At 45.7% G+C, this 22,045-nt stretch overlaps 1 protein-coding gene across 1 annotated transcript; it reads left to right on the top strand.

Moving 5' to 3' along the window:
- Positions 1-1,573: 1,573 nt before the first annotated feature.
- chp1 (calcineurin-like EF-hand protein 1) lies at positions 1,574-22,032 on the top strand. Its single transcript, XM_052029368.1, has 7 exons — positions 1,574-1,720; positions 2,310-2,382; positions 8,751-8,831; positions 17,810-17,937; positions 18,734-18,795; positions 19,755-19,877; positions 20,145-22,032. The coding sequence occupies exons 1-7, from the start codon at positions 1,654-1,656 to the stop codon at positions 20,196-20,198; spliced, it is 588 nt and encodes a 195-aa protein (XP_051885328.1). The 5' UTR covers positions 1,574-1,653; the 3' UTR covers positions 20,199-22,032.
- The last annotated feature ends 13 nt before the right edge of the window (positions 22,033-22,045 follow it).

Genomic DNA, 22,045 nt, shown 5'->3' on the forward strand with positions numbered 1-22,045 from the left:
CATCATCAATAACAGGAATCCTATTCCAGCAAACCTGTTACAATCATGATCAGATTTTTTTCTGTTTGACTTGAGGGAGAACCAAAAGTTTTGACCGCTTTTCCAACGTGGAAATGGGCTACAACTGTGTTGCAGGCAGGGGCAATGGGTGATAATCTGGTGGATCAGACTGCACACCCTTTCCACAACCTGCCTATTTGCCAGTCCTCTGATTTCAATAGGTGACCTGTTATATCATCTGAATACTCAGGCATCCAAATTAAAGTAATCCCAAAATAAAGCCAATTATGTCAACAATTTAGTGTAAATAGATAATTGATGGCTGCACATGGTGTGTTAAAGGGCCTCTTTCCGTGCTGTATGACACTGATTCCAGTTGAAGGGCTAAATAAAGGCATCTTCAGTAAGCGAGCGAACCAATAAAAATAATAGAAAATGTTGACAACACTCAGCAGGTTGGGCAGCGTCCTTGGAGAGAGAAACAGAGTTAATGTTTCAGGTCAATGACCTTTCATCAAACGTGAATTTGCCTGTGGTGCCAAAATAAATCATTCACCCATACCATGAACTCTTGTTTCCCACTCTCTACTAATGCAGCTGAAGCTCTGTTTCCATAACTTAATGAAGGGATTACGTGCTTCAGTCAGCAAACCTATTCATTTGGCCTGAAGGAAGAAACAAATAACATCCCAGAAGTATCCGTAAGTCAGAAATTGGGAGGGAGGAACTCAGAAAATAACAATAACTCGGGCTGAGTGAATTGAAGGAGCATTGGGCTGATGTCTCTGGGTCTTCATAGACGTCATCGTAGTGTTTTAAAAGCCTCAACTTCCAGTCTTGTGTTTTCTCAGTCCTGCACTTCAACCTTCTGCCCAAGACTCACAAGCAGGATTGCCCCACTGAACTTACTTCTTTCTGTCTTGATTCTATCCTTTCTCTCGTGCTTCAGTTCCTTCCCACTTCTATCCATGATACCTCTGATGCCCTCCACATCATTTTGATAATTTCCAATTTCTTAGTCCCAATCAAGCTCATCTTCATCATGGATTTTTAGTGGGACCGCTTCTGGAGGACTGTGTACAGTATAGGTCTCCTTATTTAAGGATGTTAATGGTTTGGAAGCAGTTCGAAGATTCAATAGACCAACATCTGGAATGGAGTAGGTTGCTTTATGAGGAAGGGGTGGACAGACTGGAATTGTGTCTGCTGAAGGGTGAAAGGGACTTGATTGAAACGATGTGAGATTCTGCGGATGGATGTGGACAGGGTGTTTCCTCCTGTGGCAAGATCGAGAATTAGGGGGTCACTGTTCAACATTAAGAGGACATCCATCGAAGACGGAGACGAGGGGATTTCTATTCTCTCCGAGAGTTTAAGAGCCTTTGCAACTCTGTTGCTGAAAGGCAGTGGAAATTTTGGAGTGGGTAGATATTTGATGAGCAAGGGCGCTTGCGGCTGAGGTTACAGTGAGATCATCCCTGCTCCTACCGACCGCAGGAACAGGTTCCACCCCGCAGCTGGCGCGACGTCGACAGACCACGCCCCCTTGACGTCACACGGGGCGTGCGGTGGCGTCACAGGAGGCGGGCTCTGCTGGCGGCCGGAAGTTGAGCGGCAGCGCGTCGCCGAGCCGAGTGAAGGCCGCGGGTTGTCATGGGGTCCAGGGCGTCCAGCCTGCTCCGGGAGGAGGAGATCGAGGACATCAAGAAGGAGACGGGCTGTGAGTCCGCGGGGTGGGGGGAAGAAGGGAGGAGGAGTGGAGGGAGAGGGGAGTGGGGTGGTGGGAATGGGCTGTGTGGCAGGGAGGTTGGGGGGACGGCGGAGGGGAGGTTGGCAGGGGTGGTGAGAGGGTCCCTGAAGGGTGGGTGGCAGAGGTTGGGGATGGTGAAGGATGGGATGGAGTGGGAGGTGGAGAAGAGGGGCTGCGAGTCTGTGGGTAGGGGAAGAGGTGGGATGGAAAAGAAGGGAGCTGGGAGGTGGAGAGGAGTGGGGGGTGGTGGAGGGGTCGCGGGTTGGAGGAGGGGTTGGGGGTGCGGGTTGGAGGAGGGGTTGGGGGTGCGGGTTGGAGGAGGGGGGTGGGGGCGAGGCTGGGGTGGAGGAGAGAGTGAAAAGGGTGGTAAGTTGCCCTGTTTGTGTCGCTGCTTGACTGGCCTTGCTGATGTCATGTTAGTTGTGCTAGTACTTGGGAGCAAGCATTGGACTAATTTCATGCAGGGAAGAGGGACGGTGCCCTTCACTGAAGCTGAGCAGCAACATTCTAACCTTCTTGCCTCCAGCCCCATTTGATGGTTTTGTTTTTCCGTTGTCAGTCTCTCACAGCCAGATTACACGCCTGTACAGCAGATTCACCAGCCTTGACAAGGGAGAGAATGGTACTCTCAGGTGAGGAAGCACAGTCCTATTATTGGTCAGTCAATTTCATAGATGTGATTATAGTTTTCTTGTAAAACCTTGTAAAATCACCTGTATATTTATTTTTAATGTGCCTTTGTACCTTGCTATATTTGGCTTCTTTATATTTCTGTTGCTGTGTTTATATCAGTTTGTTCTCCATTGTGGGTCACCAAGGCAATTTTTGCTGACACATCCTACCTATCAATGTTCTGATTTGGTGTAACAGCATAAGATGAGCTAGCTGGACTAGTGCTTTTGGGAGAAAGTTATCTCAGGAATGAAGTTTCCTGTGCCCAACCTTGGCCTCGAATGCTTTGATCTGTCTAGGTCCTACATAAGGATTGCGATAAAGACTAGATGGGTTTCATCATCAAAAGTCAGGCTAGATTGAGCACAGAGTCATGGAGAGAGACAGTACAGATACAGGTCCTCACAGCCCACTGACTACTTGGCACAGACCACACGTTTACTAATGTGCACACCACTAATGTACATAAATCCTTTTTTTTAATTCTCCCCACATTCCCATCAAACTGCCCCCCAGATTCTACCACTCACCTGTACACTTGGGGTAATTTACAGCGGCTACTTAACCTACCAATGCACATCTTTGGGATGTGGGAGGAAACCAGATCACCCAGAGGAAATCCATGTAGTCACAGGGAGAATATGCAAACCACACAGATAGCACCTGAGGTCAGGATTGAATCTGGGTCTCTGGCGCTGAGGTAACAGCTCCAGTTGCTGTGTCTTCTCAAAGTAGAATAGATGGTTCTGGTACAGGCTTGGGTCCTTTTGATCTGTGATATTTTTAGCTCATTGCAGCTGCCTAATTCTTCTCTTCTTCAACGTTCGCCCCCCCCCCCCCCCCCCCAAGGAACTGTCCTATTCACCTTTTTAAAACAATTTAAGGGCTCTTTATTCTTGGTGCATGATGCAATCTGTGGTATTGATGGCAATCATTCTGTAGTAATCTTACCTTTCTGTTGCTATTGTGTATCTATGTACAATAACAAAAAATCCTCCTGGCTACCTAATCAGAAACTTGAACGTTGTTATTCAGGTCACTCATTAGCCGTCATAGAGCCTGTGGGGAAAAATTTCTAATTTGTCCTGACTATTCATGACTTTCTGGAATGAGACTGCTTATGATGGGAATACCTAAAGCATATGTACCAGTGAGGTTTGGCAATTATATGCTCCATAATGTTAGGGAAAAGAATAGCAGGGATGTGGCAATGATTGGAAAGGATGCCAAGATATTTAACATGACATACATATTGCTTATTTGTCCTGCCATACTTTGCAATAGTGCAGAGAATCACTGTAAGCAGGCCCTTTGGATCTCCAGCCATCAAGCACCCATTTCTTGCAGTAATCTCACACTAGTTCCATTTTTCTACTCCCCTCATTCCCATCACCTCCACCAGACTCTACCATTCACCTACAGTAGGGGCATTTTAGTGGCTAACTAGCCAACCAGTCAGAGAATTTGGGGAAGACCCATGCAGTCACAGGGAGAATATGCAAACTCCATACAGACAGCATCAGAGGTCAGGATTGAACCCATGTTGCTGGAGCGGTGAGACAGCAGCAAAAGTAGCTGTGCCACTGTACAAATCCTGATTCACCATTAATTGAATAACTTAAAGGATTGCGGTATGTAAAATAATTTGTCCTCATCTTTGCTTAAACCTGATTCATTAAAGATACATAAACATTGTCCTCCAATACATAAACTCTTATCCAAAGGCATTGTTTCCATTTCCAGTGAAATGACCTGTTATTGCTCACTTAATTTCAGAATATGTTTTTAGGGATTAGTTATTATTGGAGTCACAAAACACATACAATGTGGGGAATTCTTTATCTAATTAACCTGAATAGATGACCTTTGTCCAAAGAAATGCAATGGATCACTAAACTTAAATCTCTGGTAGAAATAGTAATAGCCTCATAGAGTAATACCTGTGGTTAAAAAGTGAGGAGAGTCTCTTTTCACTGGATCACAGGCCAAGAACGGAAAAATAATTGAGGTTAGAAGAAGAATGCAGAGACCTGATGAATAAGCAAAGGCTTAACTATTGAGGAAGTTAATCATTTTTTTTAAATGTATGGTTAGAAATGACTTTATACAGAATTGCCTTGAATTCCTTTGCCACAACAATTGTATATATTAAAGAAAAATGAGGCAAATGTTTGAACCAGTGAAGGATGCAGAGCTTTTTTGGGGCACTGGGATTAGCCAGGCTGTGGGCAAGAACAGGGCAATAGAATTAGCCAGGTTGTAAGCGAGAGCAGGGCACAAAGGAATACACAGATCTGTGGTGAGCTCTTTCATAACCTTCCCTGTAATGGAGAAATCAGGACATGTGACAATGCTGTTACCTCCAGCCGTGCACAACTTCACTACCTCTTGGCTTTAGTGTGTGTATCCCCTTCCCGTCCCTTCAGCCAGTTAAAACTCAGTCATTTCATGAACTTTTATCTCATTGTATTGTCATTCTCCATACCATCCACCCCCAGACATGGGGATTTTAGTTCACTTTTCTGGTCAGCACTGACATGGTGGGCTGAAGGGCCTGTTCCTGTACTATACTGTTCTATGTTAATGGGGATGTATGATGGCTATAATCCAGTGCTCTCAAGCAGAAAGTGTCTTGCCACCCCCTAATTTCTATGTGTATTGATGGATTTGTAGGCACAGAGCCACATGTACAGTGGTGCATGAGTACCTCGCATGTGACCATTCTTGTGAGCATCATCTACATTGGCAGGCCACTCAACAGCAGTATGCAACACAAGTCTACTTCTGACATCAATTACCAGCACTAGAGCTCAGCCTAGTTTTGCTGTCATTTCTCAGCAAGCTGAGTCCTGTCACAGCTCTTCTAATGTTGAACCTTTTGAAAACAGCTGGCAGTGCACTGCTTTGATCTGTCATAGAATGATGGAATAGTTCAGCTTAAGAACCTGTACTGGCTCCATTTCTGCCCCCTCCACCTGGGAGCAGTGAGTGGGCAAGTTCTCACCCGCACAACTCGCTTGCTCCGTTCTTGGCCTCTTGGATGTTGTTGTGAAGATTTATCATAAATTGCAACTGTTAAAGATTGCCAACATGAAGAGACGGTTGTTTTTCTAACAACACCCTGCGATGCAATTGTTTTGGAAGCTATGAGGAGAGGGGAAGGCTGTAAGTCGCTTGTAAATATGACACAACTAAAAGTTGTTTAACTGCCTAATGATTTGTGACTTGCCCACACCACATTCTGATTGTAGTTTGCAGAGTTAAATTGTTTCCTGTTGGACAGTGGCTAAGTATGCCACACATTTAAAGTATTTATTGTACTTGTAGGTTCCTTGCAGTTCAGACCAGTTCCACCTACCCCCCATGGTCAGGACAAGGTCAGACAGTTTCCTTCACGTCAACAAGTTCACAACAGCAGGTTTAGAGTAAAAGCTAATAACCAGCCCTGTGGATATATGCAATCACCTTCCCAGTACCATCACCACCACCATTAGTGTGCTTTGGCTCTGTAAAAACAAGTTTGTTTATTTATTTCCATGTGAAGCAGGAGGCTTTTTGGTTTGTCAAGTTTATACCAGCTCTTGGATCATTCTCCCTCGCTTGCCTCTGCCACCTATTCCATCTCTCATACCCATCAGCTCCCCCTCCTGTTTCTTCCCTCCCCTTCCTCATTCACTGCTACCCACCCACATCAAGGAGTAATTTACACTGATCAATTAACTGACCAGCATGTCTTTGGGATGTGGGAGGATATCCACGTAGTCATGGAGAATGTCCAGTGCTGTCTGGAGTTTGCACGTTGGGGTTAAACTGGGATCCATGGAACAGAGGCAACAGGACTACCCGCTGCACCACTGCCATAGGAGGACTATTGTTGATGACCTTGGGATTTCAAAGTGGAGTCAATGATGTACTTTTGAACTATTGTTAGTATTGTAATGAAATACATGCGGCAACCAAATTGCTCTCAGGTGCCACAAGTACAAACTTAATGCTCGTGCAATCTGTTTGTGTTCTTAGAGCCATAGAGTCACAGCATGGAAACAGATTGTTTGGCCCATTGAGTCTGTGCCAACCATCAAGCAGCCATTTCTATACTAATCCTACCCTAACCCATTTTGTCGTTCCCATATTCCCATCAACTTCCACCCTCCCCCCCCCCCAGATTCCAGCACTTGCCTACACTGGGGGCAATTTATTTGACTAGTTAACTTACCAATCTTTGGGATGTCGGAGGAAACCAGAGCACATGGGGGATGGCCACGTGGAGGATGTACAAACTCTTATAGACAGTAGCTGAGGTCGGAATTGGACCCGGGTTGTTGGAGCAGTGGCTCTACTCGTATCCAGGAAAATGGAGAAGCCTCTTCTGACAGTGTGGCAGGCATCCTTTAATGTCACCTGAGAGGGCAGCCAGGATTTCATTTTAACGTTGCAAAAGCATTGGGAATACTTTCTATGGAATGTGTTCTAGGGTCTTTGCAGTATGCCTTGAAGAGGTAGACTTCTGCCTCAGGCTGGAGCCGTACTAACTGAATATGCTCCTACAACGAACCTTGGGAGCACTTCTCAGTTTAATATCCCATATGCTGTGAGGTCCTTTGATTAAACTGTTGTTACTGTGTGTCTTGAGAGACTGACTCGTGTTAATTGCCATGTTGGTGCTCACTCGATCACCAACACTGCTCACAGTGGAAGGACTGCTCGATCCTTACTCCGTGAAACATAATTAAATATGCTGCTCGATCATTAGAAGTATTGGAGGTGGAGGTAGGTAAATCTTTGGAAGATTAAAGAATTGAGGATTATGGGAATTGACACAGAAGAGTTGAGGCCAGAGATCAGCCATGATCACATTGAATAGCAGGACAGGCTTGAGGGGCTGAGTTGCCTGTTCCTATTTTCCTGGGCTCCGAGGAGCTACAAAATTCCCAGTCAGGGCCATATATGAACTGACTCCGGTCTTTAACCTGTTTTCTCTGGTGTCCATTTGAGACCCTCACTGTGGAACTTTCCTGTACTAGTTGAGCTTAGACTTCTGAGGTTAGACTAAACCCTTTGTGGAAGCTTTGGTGTGCATCCTCATCTCGTTGACCAGGAGTGCTTATTATTTGATGTTGTCTTGTTCCCCCAAAAGTAATCTCCACGCAAGATGCACAGAATTTGCCCCAAAAATAGGATTCCTAATGTTTAATCTCTTGATGTTTTGTTTCCATTTTCAACCCATTCTTTTTCTCTTTCTGTTTCTTCTATTCGACAAGATAAAATAATTAACTACTAAAGAAGCTTCATTGGGGGGGTAACATCATTATGTTGCATCTTTGCACAGGGTGTTGCAGCTTTGATAATGGAGCTTGCTAACTGACTTGCTAATCAGTGTTTTGATGAAATGTTGACTAGTTTGTGTTTCTACAGATGGTGCTTGACTGGTTGAATTCTTCTAGCATTTCTGTTTGTTTGCCATTCAGAAATTTGTAATTGAGAATCATCTTTCTTCCACTGATTTAATAAAATGAGTGGTCATAATACAACAGCATTAGATGTAGCTTTTGTCGAAATGAAGGGGTTGTGTTTTCCACTGATGCGTGCTTTGTTGATGATCTTGTAGTCCTTGAGCTGATGGTTCAGTTCTGAATGTTAAGTTTTTATATGGAATAATTTTTGTTTGACAACCCATCCCCAGCCCTCCAAATCCACACAACTAGGGTCTCTGAGTGACAGAAGAGATGGGGCAAGGGTTGGCCTTCCTTCACTTGAAAGTAGTACGGTGCATCAGCTAATCTGGCACACCAAGTATAGAATTAAAGACTTGGCTGAGAGAATGTTAATACAGAGTTCAGAATAACTGTTGCATTAGGATCAAGCATATGAGGCAGATAATATTTCAGCCGAGTTGTGGGTTTTAGGCAGGTGGTACTGTCATTTTTGTTTGTGTGTAATTGCAAGAAGTCTGGAACCTTTGAAAGTAGTACAATGGATGGAAGTGGCCTCTGATGCTCTGTTTGGGTCTACTCTGTTGGTGGTGTTGTTGGTCAAGTAGTCATGACTTCCAGGAGCCTGTCAATTGCACTGTAGGGTTAAAATTTCTGCATTTTGTATGGCATTGGTCACATCTAGAAGTTAGTGTTTCTAATGGGTGATGGGGAAACAAGGTGGATGAGTTTGCATTGTGGAACAGGCGGAGTGAACGTGTCCTGATGTCATTTCTGAAATTCATTTTCTGCACTGTCTGTTCCCATGCTATCGGGCGAGTCATTTACCAACATCATTGTTGGGAGCCCTTGCCCAATCTATTACTAATTATTCTGCTGTGTCTTTCTGTCCGCAGCCGTGAAGATTTTCAACGGATTCCTGAGCTGGCCATTAACCCTTTGGGAGACAGAATAATCAATGCCTTCTTCCCAGAAAAGTAAGCGGTGATTAATATTTGTATTTCCTTCTCAAATAGTGTTGTTTCACACTTATCTGCCAATCCTCCAACTTCACGGCCCAGCTAAGTGATTGCCCATTCTTGAAGTATCAGGTCACTGCAGTATAAGGATTGGGACACTTATCTCCTATGAAGTTTCCTTCCTTTCCCTGAGGGGAAAAATTGAAGGTGGTTTGTCTAATTCTGCCAGGGATAGAGACATTTGCCCCATCCCTCCAGAGTTTTTGGGCTGCACACACCAATCCCATCAAGGGATTCATTGTATTTTGCAAAGAGCTCTTTCTTGGCATTAAACTTGAATTTACCATTTTTGTTCCTACATTCTCCTTATTTTAAATCCACATTTGGAACATGGGCTTTCTTGCCTTCCTCGGCTGTCACTAACATACGATGGCCTCAGGAACTTCATTGCTACAGCTGAATGGTTTGCTGAGCCACCAGTGGGCAGTAATCAAGCACATGGGTATAGAACAGGACCCCAGCCTGCCTGAGAAAGGATTCCTTCCCTAAAGGGAATTTATGATCCAATTGGGTTATAGAGTCATACAATACAGCAGGGAAAAGGCCCTTTGGCCCAACTCGTCCTTGCTGATTGAGTTGCCCAATGAGCTAGTCCCATCTGCCCACATTTAGCCCATAGCCCTCTGGACCTCTCCTTTCCATGTACTTCTCTAGATGGCTTTTAAATGTTGCTAATGTGCCTGCCTCAACCAGTGTATTTCTGCCAGCTCATTCCAAATATGTACCAAATAGGGTTTTGAGACAAGTCAGCAGTTTTGTGCTCACTCTTGCTGCCTCTGTTTTTAGATTGTTGAATTTAAATTCCCAAATTGCAGATCAGGGATTTCTTCAATAGTTGGGATTACCATTCTATTCACGTAACCACTGCTTTATTGTATCTGTGGTGTTAAGATTAGGTAACTGGGAAAACTAACCTGGAGACCTGAAGTTTAATCAGGTGATACTCGACATTAGTATTTGCAGTTCCACTCACCCGTTCCACAGTCCATTGTTTTGATACTGCTCTCCTATTCCCATACCATCCAGCTTCCCCTCTGATGGTGGGATTTTCCATTTTAATGATGGTGCATTTGTCTTGAATAAAATGTTTACTTTATATTGTCCATCCTTGGGTTCTAAGCCTCCAGAAGGTGCGGTGCTTAAAGATGCATTCCATCTCATCCAGCTTGCTGTTTTCAGGGTGGGGACTTGTTTAAGGGAATTGAGAGGTAATGAGAGTTACTTGACATCATCGGTTGTTGGAATGTGCTCCTCCGTGTGAAAGGTTGGGATTGTCTCCAGACTGGGTTCTTGCTGGTGTGCAGAGTGGTGAGTAGGCACTGAAAACACTGGTGCCTGTGAGCCTGTACCCTTGAGTTGTGGGGACAGATTATTGGAATGGCTGCTCCCATTTCCCTGGGAACTGACCCTGGCTCAGATACAAGCATTTTGCCTCTGTGACATGGATTCAACACGTACTTCCCATCAGGAATTCTTGATGGGAAAGAAGGTTGTTATTCCATATCCTTTTCTATCCCAGGAACACTGAGGCAGTTGCAGGACTCATATTTGGAGCAGATCAGGAATGTCATGCACTGCTTTCAATGTCGAGGCATTCGAGCATTCTAAGCAGCTGTTAGGCAGAGGGTGTCCAGTTGTAATTATTAGCTTCATGTCTTTGGTTGCTGCCCCTGCTGATATCTGTAATTCAGTTCCTACACCACTGCTACAAGCTGGTTTTACAAGGCAAGGCTGCTATTTTATGGGTTAGAATCCAGAGAAAACTGGTCTGGTTTGATCGGAGGGTTGTCAAACCAGAGGTTACTGTAACGAAGCAATAAACCTCTCTAAGGTAGTAGGGGTTTGTGTTTTCAGACCTCTGCTGCCTTGAAGAGGCTTATTGCTTGGTTACAGTTTTTATCCAGCACCTCCCCAGGCTATGATAGCTGTTCACCGTCTCTCTAACCCATCTCCACACCCTGAATACATTTGGTAATATTTATATCTTATCGAGTTCCTGACTGGAACACTGAGTCCTTTGTTACGCCTTAAATTTCAACCTTCAATTTCTTGTGACTGTGTTTTACCTGTGTACAGACTCTAATTACAGAGAAGCATTTCCCAAGTGTCAACCTCTTCAATATCTCATGCGTTACCTTACTGCTGGAAGTAAGTGTCCTGTGGATGGAAAGGTGGACGGTGAACAGGTTAAAGTGCAGTTTCAGAAAGATCCATTAACCAGAACAATCAGTTGTGTGCAAAGGTAGAAATCCATGCAAAGGGTTACTGCCAGAAGTGACCTTGGACTCTTTCAGTCTATTCATTCCTGATCAGTTGTATTTGTCAATAGTTCAGTATTTCCTATTTGTCTGATCTCACTGTATTTACCTGCACTGGGGTGATCTTTGAGACATTCCAGGGTGGCTGGTGTTTTCTTTCGGTCATTGGTTGGATTTTTAGTTGAGGTAATAGACAGGGTTAAAGGGAATGCAGTGGATGTCAAGTACATGGATTTTCAGAATTTGTTTGGCAAAACTGAGGCCCATATAATTAAAGATTCAGTTGTAGCATGGATAGGAAATTGGGTTAAAGGTAGAGAATGGTGGCAAATGGTTGTTCAGACTAGAGGATGGTAAGGGTCAATGGTGGGAGCACTGTGTTTGATATGTTAATGAATTGGACCGTGTGCAGGGTAAACTTCGCACATTTGTGGATGACACCAGATTTGACTGGCAATTGGTGAGAACGGTAGTAATAGGCCACAAATGGGCATCGGTTGACAGACTGCACCGAAGAGCTTTAATAGACATGAAGTGATGCATCTTGGCAGTAAGGATAAGGAGAGCCAGTGGAGACTAAAGGGGACAGTTCCATGGGGTGAGCATGAACCCAGACCTGGGCGTACATGTACACAGGAGACACAAGAGACTGCAGATGCTGGAATCTGGAACGACGTGCAAAGCACTGGAGGAACTCAGCGGGTCAGGCAGCATCTATAGAGGGAAGTGAACAGTCAATGTTTTGGGTCGAGACCCTTCATCTGGACTGGAAAGACGGGAGAAGCCTGTGTGTGTATGTGTACCTATATGTATTTATATGTGTGTGTGAAGGAAAAGGGGTGGAGCAAGAGCTGGCATGTGATATGTAGATCCAGGTGAGGGGGTGATAGGCAGATGAGGGCAGGAATTATGTCAGAAGCTGGGAGGTGATGGGTACATGATACATGTACACATCCTTTTAACTGGCAGGGGTTGTTGAGAGAGGCCAGTAAAGCATGTGGGATCCTGGATTTCATAAATGGAGACATAACTGTACTTTGAACCTGTATAAAAACACTTGCTAGGTCACAACTGGAGTGTTGCATCCAATTCTGGCAAAGGCAGCATGAGATGTGATCGGCTCAGTTGGCGCCTGACTTGAATGCACCTGCTCATGACTCAGCCAGAGCCCAAGCTTTTTTCCATGCCCACTGTGAGTGCAGCACTCCTGAGCATGCAGTGAGACTGGCTAGGTCGACTGGGATGTCCCCAGTGCACAGCCTGTCCCAACCCAAATGTTTTGTTGGGTTATACACTGCTATGTGTAGACAGGTGGGAGCTCAGGTGTGAAGGTCATGCAGGAAAGGTTTACTGGAATGGTTCCATGGATGAGGTTAGACTCCAATTAAAACAACCGCAGCTTCTCCAGACATTTAAGAGGAATTTGAGAAGACTGGCAGAGACTGGGTAGGTGGAATGTTCTCATCACCAGATGATTCAAGGGTCAAGGACTCAAGTTTAAAATTTAGAAGGAAAGACGTTCTTGCAAGAAAGTGGTTGTGATCTGGAATTCACTGCCTGTGTAGGACTGGTGAAAATCAGTCCAAGCTTTGAAAATTGGATAGGGATTTGGTTATGCAGTACTGTGAGGTAAGAATAGAGGAATGGGACTGATAGGATTATTCTGCCCAGGGTTAAAGGGCTGTAACAGTTCCACATCTCTTGTTTGATGCTTCCAAACCTTGTGATATTACATACCAAGTTCAGTGTGTTGATGTAAGAAAACAGAGTACTGTTGGATGAGGAAATGATGTGGATTTGCAAATCTAAAGAAGTGCTAACTGGAGATGGGCTGAACCAATTGCTTTGTGTTCAATCTACTGAGCCATTTCTCTTTCCATTAGCCCCATGCTGTGACTGCTACAGTCACCCACCCCCAGTGACCCCATCCCTCTTCCTCACCTGCATGGCTCCACATTTAAAGCACTGGGACTCGATTGACAGTGTTGCTGTACCATGTCCTGGATTGCACCAGACGTTTGGTGGCTTCTTGATTATCTCTAAATTACCAGGCTGTATTTCAACAATGTTTTTACTGAAGAAAGGCCCCCAGACACTCTGACCCATCTCCCTTCCAAAAGGTATCGAAGCCGACTGAGCCAGAAGTTAACCTAATGCTTAGATGGGAAAGGGGGTTTGAAAAGGTTCTCAAACTTGTGTCAGTAGATTTGTGGAGGGACGTCTAAAAATGATACCTCAGTATTTAAATTGTTCTTTCCAAATGTGGAGTTTCCAGGTGACACTGTGAGAGAGGGGCTTGCATTGTAGGAGAGTGGTTGGTGATGCTTTGTTACTATTAGTGGTGGAGAAAGTTGAGAGGCAAGTGTTTTTTCAATATCTGGGATAGATATAAATTAATTGGAAGGATTAGTTGAGGGAGACAGGAAAAAAAAATGGCATATTGTGGGGATCTGAAACTCGAGGGTTGGTGAAGATGCACATTCCTTTAGTATCCCTAAATAAGCAGGTGATGGACCATAAACTATGGGTTTATGTACTTGGTTAGGAGTTTGAGACTTGCCTCATTTCCTGGAACTGTAAGTGGCTGCCTTCTGTACTTTGTATTTCTACGATTGAGGGGGAATGGGAATGATGGTCACCCAGAGGGTGAGGACGTGGCACTCAGTACAGGTTGTCCCCAGGTTACATTCCTGAGAACTGTTTGTAACCCGAACAGTTTGCAAGACAGAAATGCAGCAGTGAACAGAGTTCCCACGCAGCAGAAGATGTGTGCAGGGGTCAGTTGTCCCAAAGTAATAGATGTTCTGGAGAAGCATTTTAATCTTGTTTTTGCCATTCTTAATAATAAAGCTGATATCAACAAATTTAGTCTGAGCTTATTTCAGACTAATAATAATCTTTTGAAAGATTTTATTGCAGACAAGTTTTTAAATGCTATTGATGGTTTTAGAAAGGACACTGCTGCTGGCCTGGATGGCGTGTCTTTAGGTAGAGTCAGTCATACAGCATGGAAACAGGCCCTTTAGTCCAACTCGTCCATGCTGTGTTGTCCAGCAAGCTAGTCTCATCTGTCCATGTTTGGCCCTTTGCCCTCTAAACCTCTCTCATCATATACCTATCTAAATGGTTTTTAAATGTTGCTAATGTGCCCGCCTCAACCACTGTTTCTGCCAGCTCATTCCAAATACGCACCACCCCTGTTTGTAAAGAAGCTGCTGCTGATGTCCCTTCTAAATCTCTCGCCTCTGGCAGGTGATAGGCGAGTCCAGGTGAGAGGGAGAAGGTAGGTGGGGTGGGGGAGGGGGGTAAAAGGGAATGATGTGAGAAGCTGGGAGGTGGAAGAGGCAAAGGGCTGAAAAAGAAGGAATCTGATAGGAGAGGACAGTAGAACAAAGGGAAGGAGGTGAGCAAGTCGTGAAGATGGGGTAGTGGAAAGAAGGGGATGAAGGGGCCACAGGAGTGAGGGAAAACAATGTGGGGGGGTGGGGTGCAGAAGGAAAACAGGGGAGTAGTTACCGGAAGTTAGAAATAGATGTCAGGTTGGAGACTACCAAGACAGGACCTGCGACTGGCCTCGATGTGGCAGTAGAAGAGGCCACAAACAGACATTGTCAGTGTGGGAATGGGAAGTGGAATTGAAGTGGGTGGCCACCAGGAGATCCTGGCTTTTGCAGTGGATGGAGCAAAGGTGCTCGATGAAGCAGTCCCCCAATCTGCATTGGATCTCACAGATGTAGAGACTGCACTGGGTGCAATAAATGACGCCGATAGATTTGCAGGTGAATTGAATGGTGGTGAGGGACGAGGTGTAGGGGCAGGTGTAACACTTTGCATGGTTGCAGGGTTAAGTGCCTGGAGGGTGATCAGTGGGGAGGGACGAGCAGACAAAGGAGTTGTGGAGAGAGCGATCCCTGCAGAAAGAGGGGAGGGGGGCATGTGCTTGGTGGTGGGATCCCTTTGGAAATGGCGGAAGTTGTGGAGAATGATGTGTCGGATGCGGAGGCTCGTTGGGTGGTGTTGAGGACAAGGGGAACTCTGTCCCCCTGTTATGTCGGGGGTGGGGGGAATGGGGGCGGTGGGGATGGCTGAGGGCAGATGTGCGGGAAATGGAGGGGATGCGGGTGAGGGTTGCATTGATAGTGGTGGAGGGGAAACCTTGTTTTCTGAAAAAAGAAGACATCTCGGATGTCCTGAAATGGAAAACTTCATAAGAACAGATGCGTTGGAGGAACTGAGAAAAGGGAATAGCATCCTTGCAAGTGACAGGGTGGGAAGAGGTGTAGTCACGGTAACTGTGGGAGTCGGTGGGTTTGTAAAAGATGTCAGTAGATAATCTGTCTCCGGAGATGGAGACGCAGAGATCAAGAAAGGGGGAGAGGTGTCGGAGATGGACCAAGTGAATTTGAGGATGGGGTGGAAGTTGGAGGTGAAGTTGATGAAATTGACGAGCCCTGCATGGGTGCAGGAAGCAGCACCAATGTAGCGGAGAAAGAGGTGGGGACCGTTACCGGTGTGGGCTTGGAACATGGACTGTTTCATGTAGCTGACGAAAAGGCAGCCATAGCTGGGGCCCTTGCAAGTGCCCATGACTATACCTTTGGTTTGGAGAAAGTGGGAGGAGCCAAAAAGTTGTTGAGGGCGAGCACCAGTTCTGCCAGATGGACGAGAGTGGCGGTGGAGGGGAATTGGTTGGGTCTGTTGTCAAGAAAAAAGTGGAAAGCCTTGAGGCCTTTCTGATGGCGGATTGAAGTGTACAGGGACTGGACGTCCATGGTGAAAATAAGGCGGTCAGGGCCAGGGAACTGAAAGTTGTTGAAGAGATGAAAAGCATACAAAATGTCACGGATGTAGGTGGGAAGGGACTGAACTAAGAGGGACAAGATGGAGTCGAGATATGAGGACACGAGGTCAGTGGGGCAGGAGCAGGCAGAAACAATGGGCCTACCAGGGCAATCAGGTTTGTGGATTTTGAGTAGGAGGCAGAACTGGACAGTATGGAGTAGGGGAGCTATGAGGTTGGAGGCTGTAGATGGGAGATCTCCAGAGGAGATGAGGTCAGTGATGGTGTGGGAGACAGTGGCCTGATGCGTCTTAGCGGGGTCCTGGTTGACTGGTAAGTAAGAGGTATCTGAGAGCTGCCATCTGGCCCCAGCAAGGTAGAGATCAGTCCGCCAGACGACAACAGCACCGCCCTTGTCTGCGGATTTGATCGTGAGGTTAGGATTAGTACAGAGAGAGTGGAGGGCAGTACATTCAGAGGGGGTGAGGTTGGAGTGGTGAAGTCGAGACTGTTAATGTCCCGTTGGCAGTTCGAGGTGAAAAGATCCAGAGCAGGCAGAAGGCCAGAGCGGGGTGTCAAAGAGGAGGAGGGCTTAAGGTGAGAGAAGGGGTCATCAGTGGGGGGTGAGGAATCCTTGCCAAAGAAGTAGGCCAGGATATGGAGGCAGCAGAGGAAAAGCTTGGCATCATGACGGGCGTGGAACTCGTAGAGGCGTGGGCGCAGGGACAGGTAAGGTCCCTGCTGAGGACTGAATGTTCTTAGAGAGGGGAAGATCAAAGGCTAGAGTGAAGACACGGCAGGGGTGGCAGCTGGGGTCAGGGGAGAGCGTCAGAGGGGTCAGAGGAGTGTTGGAGCTCTGTCCTCAGGAGGAGCCTTACCTTTGTCCCCCTGTGCCCACACCTCAACGAGTTCCGTGCCCACCATGATGCCGAACTCTTCCGCTGCCTCCCTCTCTGGGCCTACTTCTTGGCAAGGATTCCCCACCACCCACTGATGATCCCTTTTCCATCCTTAAGCCCCCCTCCTCCTCTTGGTCACACCTTGCTTTCACCCTGTCTATGCCCCTCATGATCTTGTATACCTCTATCAGGTCACCCCTCAATCTTCTATGTTCCAGGGAATAAAGTCCTAGTTTTACGCAACCTGTCCTTGTAACTCAGGCCCCCAAGTCCAGGCAACATCCTGGTAAATCTAGGATTTAGTACCCAGTAAAGGTAGGATTTGCAGAATGGACATCAACGTGTTAACTAGATTGTATTCATCTTGGGGTCTGTGGCAAAATTCCAGCTAGTGTCAAGAACAGACACCTACAGCGCCGCAGCAGCTGGCAAATCCATCCCACCAGCCTCCCGAACACTTGCTCATATATACAGGCTATACTTAAGTCAGGTGTTCATAACCTAGGAGGACCTGAACAGAATATATTGGAAGCCAGATAAACACAGGCTTAAGGAGCAGAAAGATCTGATGAATGGGGTGAGCTGAAGTAGGATGGAAGGAAGTGTCTGTGGAGCATTAATGCAGGCACAGACCAGTTGAGCAAATATGTCTTAACAATATTTTACAGCTCTGGCTCCAAAGTCTCTGCTGTCCAAAAGCCATTGTCTTAGTGGTACGTAAATCCACTTTCCTGTCATCTATTGCTCTTCTCACTTGTTCACACCTGATGCAGCATCACTTGTTGCCACACTTCCCACTTCTGTGTACAAGGCCCAAGCACTAATTGTGTAGGATATGCAGGCTTCATTCTAACCTTTGTAGCCCTGGTATTCAAAGGGTTTTTGTGATCCTGATCTCCTGCTGTGTTCAGTAATAGTGTTTAATCATTCTTTACATGTACTGTTGCTGTACCACCTTCCTGCTCTGACCCTTTTTTATTGCTTTCTAAATGTGCCTAGTGAAGACCAAGTGAATTTCCGAGGCTTTATGCGGACACTTGCCCATTTCCGGCCCATCGAGGATAGCGACAGAAACAAAGACCCTCGTGTGCCTGAGCCCCTCAACAGCAGGAATAACAAGCTGCTCTGTAAGTAATTCAGTCAGCTCTGGAGGATAGGGGCATGATGGTATCTAATTGGCAGAGAAAAGTCAGCTGGAGGATCTAGTGCTTTTGGAACAACCTGTCTGTGGCAGCACATGGGTACAAGATTAGTTTGTGCTGGGAAAGGTTGTCCTGTAAAATCCAGACTGATGTAATCTAGCCCTCAGGAGTCAACAAATGTGCCAGCAGTAAAGTGTTAGTTTTTTTTTGTTTCCGACATAAAGCAAGACATTCATGTGCTATTCCCAGTGAAGAAAATTGCCAAACAGTCTGTAAAAGCTGGTGCTCATTATTCATGTACGCAAACCTGTTGAATGTGGCACACAAGCCACAACTCTCACTTTGAACATTGCACTTTCATTCACACTACTGCTATCAGCTGTACACTCCTGTAAACTGCAGTACACCTCCAGCCTCATACCTTCCCCTCCAGGCTCATACCCTCATGCCTTTGTGTATGTGTGTGTGTGTACTCTGTCGGTGTTGGAGGGAGAGAGTGGTGGGAAGAGCAGTATGAAGTACTGTTCAATACTGAGAACTGTTTCATAGAAGGGAACCTGTAATCATAAGAGAAGATGGAAATAAAGCAAAAGAGAAAGCTGATCTGAATGACAAAGGAAGGAGAATTGAGAAGAGTGGCAGAGGAAGATGTGATTGAATGCAGGCCAGTTCAGTGCCTGGTCCTTGTGACACTCAATGCACAATCCTGTTTTCCTTGGCTGATTAGGTTACTTGTTGCCCAGATGTTGTGACAGATAGAAACATCTCTCTCCTATTTCAGTTGCTTTCAGGCTGTATGATCTTGACAAGGATGATAAGATCTCTCGAGAAGAGCTCCTGCAGGTAATGAATGGCTTCTGCTGAAGCCTTATACTGCATTAATCCACATTTTGCGGCGTGAAAGTGATCAATCCTTGCTATAGTTACTGATTTCTTATAGAATACTCTCCCACTTAAATCCACGGGGACCTTCTGTCCACAGCAGGGTTTGTTTTATGGAATTGCATTCCTGGTGCTTGTTTTGATGTTTGGCTGTGAGTGGACGTTGCTGTCCTGATCATGGCCAGCCAGAATGTGCTGCTGTGACTTGGGTTACAGGGTCCTCCTGTGCCGTTGTGATCCTTGCCTGGTGCTGCAGGGGTTCCAGAGCACCCCATCATTTTAACATTTGGTTCACACTCCTTTCCACTTCAGAAGTTGCCAATTTAAGAGGCATTCTAGGGGCACAAACACATACATCTAGCCTGGCAGCTGCACTGTCAGAGGTCTTTCCAAAGTGATGCTAAACTGCTCTTGCGTAGACACAGAGTTGTCCCTAGTGTCCCAGTGAATACCTTTCATCTGGATTTTTTTTAAAAAGCTCATTATCACGTTGTTGGAGCTTGCTATGTGCAAATTGGCTGCTGCATTTCCCACATTAGTAAAGAAGATAACTTCAAATCAGAGCACTCAGATAAAGTGCTCAGGGATGTCCTGAAAGACCAAGTACAAAAATATAGGCCGATCTTGCCAAAGTGGCCCAGCAATTCCCTTCGAGGTTGCAGTGTAGCTGTTGCATAAGCATTGCAGTTCAAGCCCTTTGTTTCCTTCAGTTTTCACGTAACTTTGCAGTGTCCACAAGTGCCCAATCTTCTTGTGCCTCACCTTGGATAGTTTAAAATTGAATGCAGAGTGGGTGGATTTGACAGTCATGAGATAATCTGGTTTTGGAAGGAGCTGGTATTTTGAGGGGATTCTTCATACAGTTCATCCCCTCCTTTATTGACACATTCACTATTATCTGCTTATTCTCTTCCATTCAGGTCCTTCGCATGATGGTGGGAGTTAACATATCTGACGAGCAGCTGGGGAGCATTGCAGACCGGACCATTCAAGAGGCGGATCAGGATGGCGATAATTCAATCTCCTTCATGGAGTTTCAGAAGGTAACAGGAGAGGGAGCAGTATTGTGCCTCGGTAATGTACAGAGACCTGTACTCCAGTGTTATGCAGATAGACCTGCACTCACGTACTGTACCTCAGCTTTACAGAGACAGACCTGCATCCACAGATATTACGAAGATGTACAGACAGACCTGTATCCAGTAGTACTCTCTCCCTCTGTTGTATCTGTGCCCCTGCTTGTTTTTCTCACTCTGCTCTTTGCTGTCTGTTCCTCTTTGTAGTTCACTGTTCCTTTTTTCCCCCTCCAGGTGTTGGAGAAGGTTGATGTTGAGCAGAAGATGAGCATTCGTTTCCTTCACTGAATCCTCTTCACCGTGACTCAGCAGGCGAGCTCTCCACTCAGACTCTGTCAGCCTCTGACCTCACCGTGTTACCTGATTATGTAGAGAAGTTTGTCAATTGCACAGGAGAGTGCCAGTCATTTCATTGGTTTCCCCATTCCTGCGCAGTTGTGGGAATCGTTACTCAGTGTGGCGATTCCTGGGTCCCACCAGTTAGTTGTCAGTGTGGCACATTTCACCTGGCTACCACCGAGCAGCCAGCTGCAGGACAGACAGACTGAGTAATCTTGCTGGTGGGGCAGTGCTGTACCTTCAAGAGATGATTAGCAGAGGAAACCAGTCTGGCACGAGGAGGTCCATGACTCTCGTGTATTGCACTGTTCCAGTGCTTCCTAGAATGGACTGTTCTCTGATTTGAACTCTAAGACTGAGCGGGTGGCAATCAGGTGCTTTTAAATTGTATTTGCTGTTTTTTTTTCTGATTGGGGTTATTGATTATGGGGTATTTATTAATCCAGTGTTGTATAAATTGTGGTTTTTAGGATATTTGCTATTACTTGTTTCTTAGTTTGCCCATTCTGGTTGTGATGTGACCAGGCCAGTTTTCTCTAACAGTGCCCATTCCCCAGCACAAGAACAAGGGTTGTCCTGGTGTTGGGAAAATACAATACTGTTGATCCTTTGAGACCAGGCCTCTATATTTCTCCATGTATCCTACTAATTTGGGACAACTCTAAGTATGCTCCCCAACACCTGTGGACCTCGAGCTCTCCCCCACTTTTGCTGGACATTGGTGAAAATTCCTGCCAATGTTTGTCAGCTGCTGCAGCCTGGTCAGGTTCCTGTATGTCAGTGTTGTTTATTATTGTTGCTTGTGAAGAGGTCGCCCTTCCTTATCTCAATAGCGAGATGTTCCAGTGAACACTAAATGTGACTCTGTGCCTCTTGCTTCTGTGAAACCAGTACTTCAATGTGCAGTGTAGAATTGTAGTGAGGCTGTGGTTGGAGCCCCTCTCTATTTAGCTCCACTCGCTTTTGACGCACTGCCCCTCCAGCCTCCACGCTGATACTGGTAATGTCATTACCAGCTGTTAATTAACAAAATGACACATTGCACTCTGTTTATATTTAACTCTTGCTGTTGTGCATGCTTGACTACTTATTCCACCTTGCAGCAACGCGCACATTAAGGTGGTATGGATGCCATCACAGAAACAATAACTGGGAGGCTGGGCTGGGACTACCCAGCATACTGGAAGTTAAACCAGTTACATGATTTGATTTATTTTGCTTTCAAGTGCTCGGATAATTCAGAACCCTAATTTTGCCAAGCAGCACACTACAGGTTCCTGGACTTTGTTGCAGAACCAAGTGATAAACTCACCAGTATTTAACTTAGTATCAGATCTTCAGACTGGGGTTCAATCAGTCATTGTTTCTCAGGTCTGCCCTGCTTCTGTGGTTCATTCTTTCTTTCTGAGCCTGAATGTCTCATCCCGTTTGAGTTTGCCTTTTATTTGGATACTTTTGAGTCAGTTCTTGTATGCTCCACTGCAGGAACTGATGTAGCACGAGAAACTGCGTACAAAATGACTGGCCAGATACCTTCACTTGCATCATGTTGTGTTTTCCTCCCCCCACCCCTAGACACAAGTGGGAAGGTGATGATTTCCCAAGTCCTCCCTTACAAAGATTGATAGGGAACTGAATGTGTCATGCAAACTGTTGAGTGGGTGTAACTTGCTCTGATACTGGATAGAATGACATTGTCCTTTCCTGAATTCTGCCTTCACTTTCTTCCCTATGAGAAGAATATCTGTACATTTCATGAATAAAACATTGAATTGTTCCTTCACTTTTGGTACCTC

This window comes from Pristis pectinata, chromosome 1 (genome assembly GCF_009764475.1).
Source record: "Pristis pectinata isolate sPriPec2 chromosome 1, sPriPec2.1.pri, whole genome shotgun sequence".
Lineage (NCBI taxonomy): Eukaryota > Metazoa > Chordata > Chondrichthyes > Rhinopristiformes > Pristidae > Pristis > Pristis pectinata.

Bases quoted from the DNA above. Each gene is read 5' to 3' on its own strand.
- chp1 (XM_052029368.1), top strand. From the start codon at position 1,654: ATGGGGTCCAGGGCGTCCAGCCTGCTCCGGGAGGAGGAGATCGAGGAC. The intron at 17,938-18,733 runs GTAAGTAATTCA...CTCCTATTTCAG, and splicing joins CAGGAATAACAAGCTGCTCT to TTGCTTTCAGGCTGTATGAT. The intron at 18,796-19,754 runs GTAATGAATGGC...TCTTCCATTCAG, and splicing joins CTCGAGAAGAGCTCCTGCAG to GTCCTTCGCATGATGGTGGG.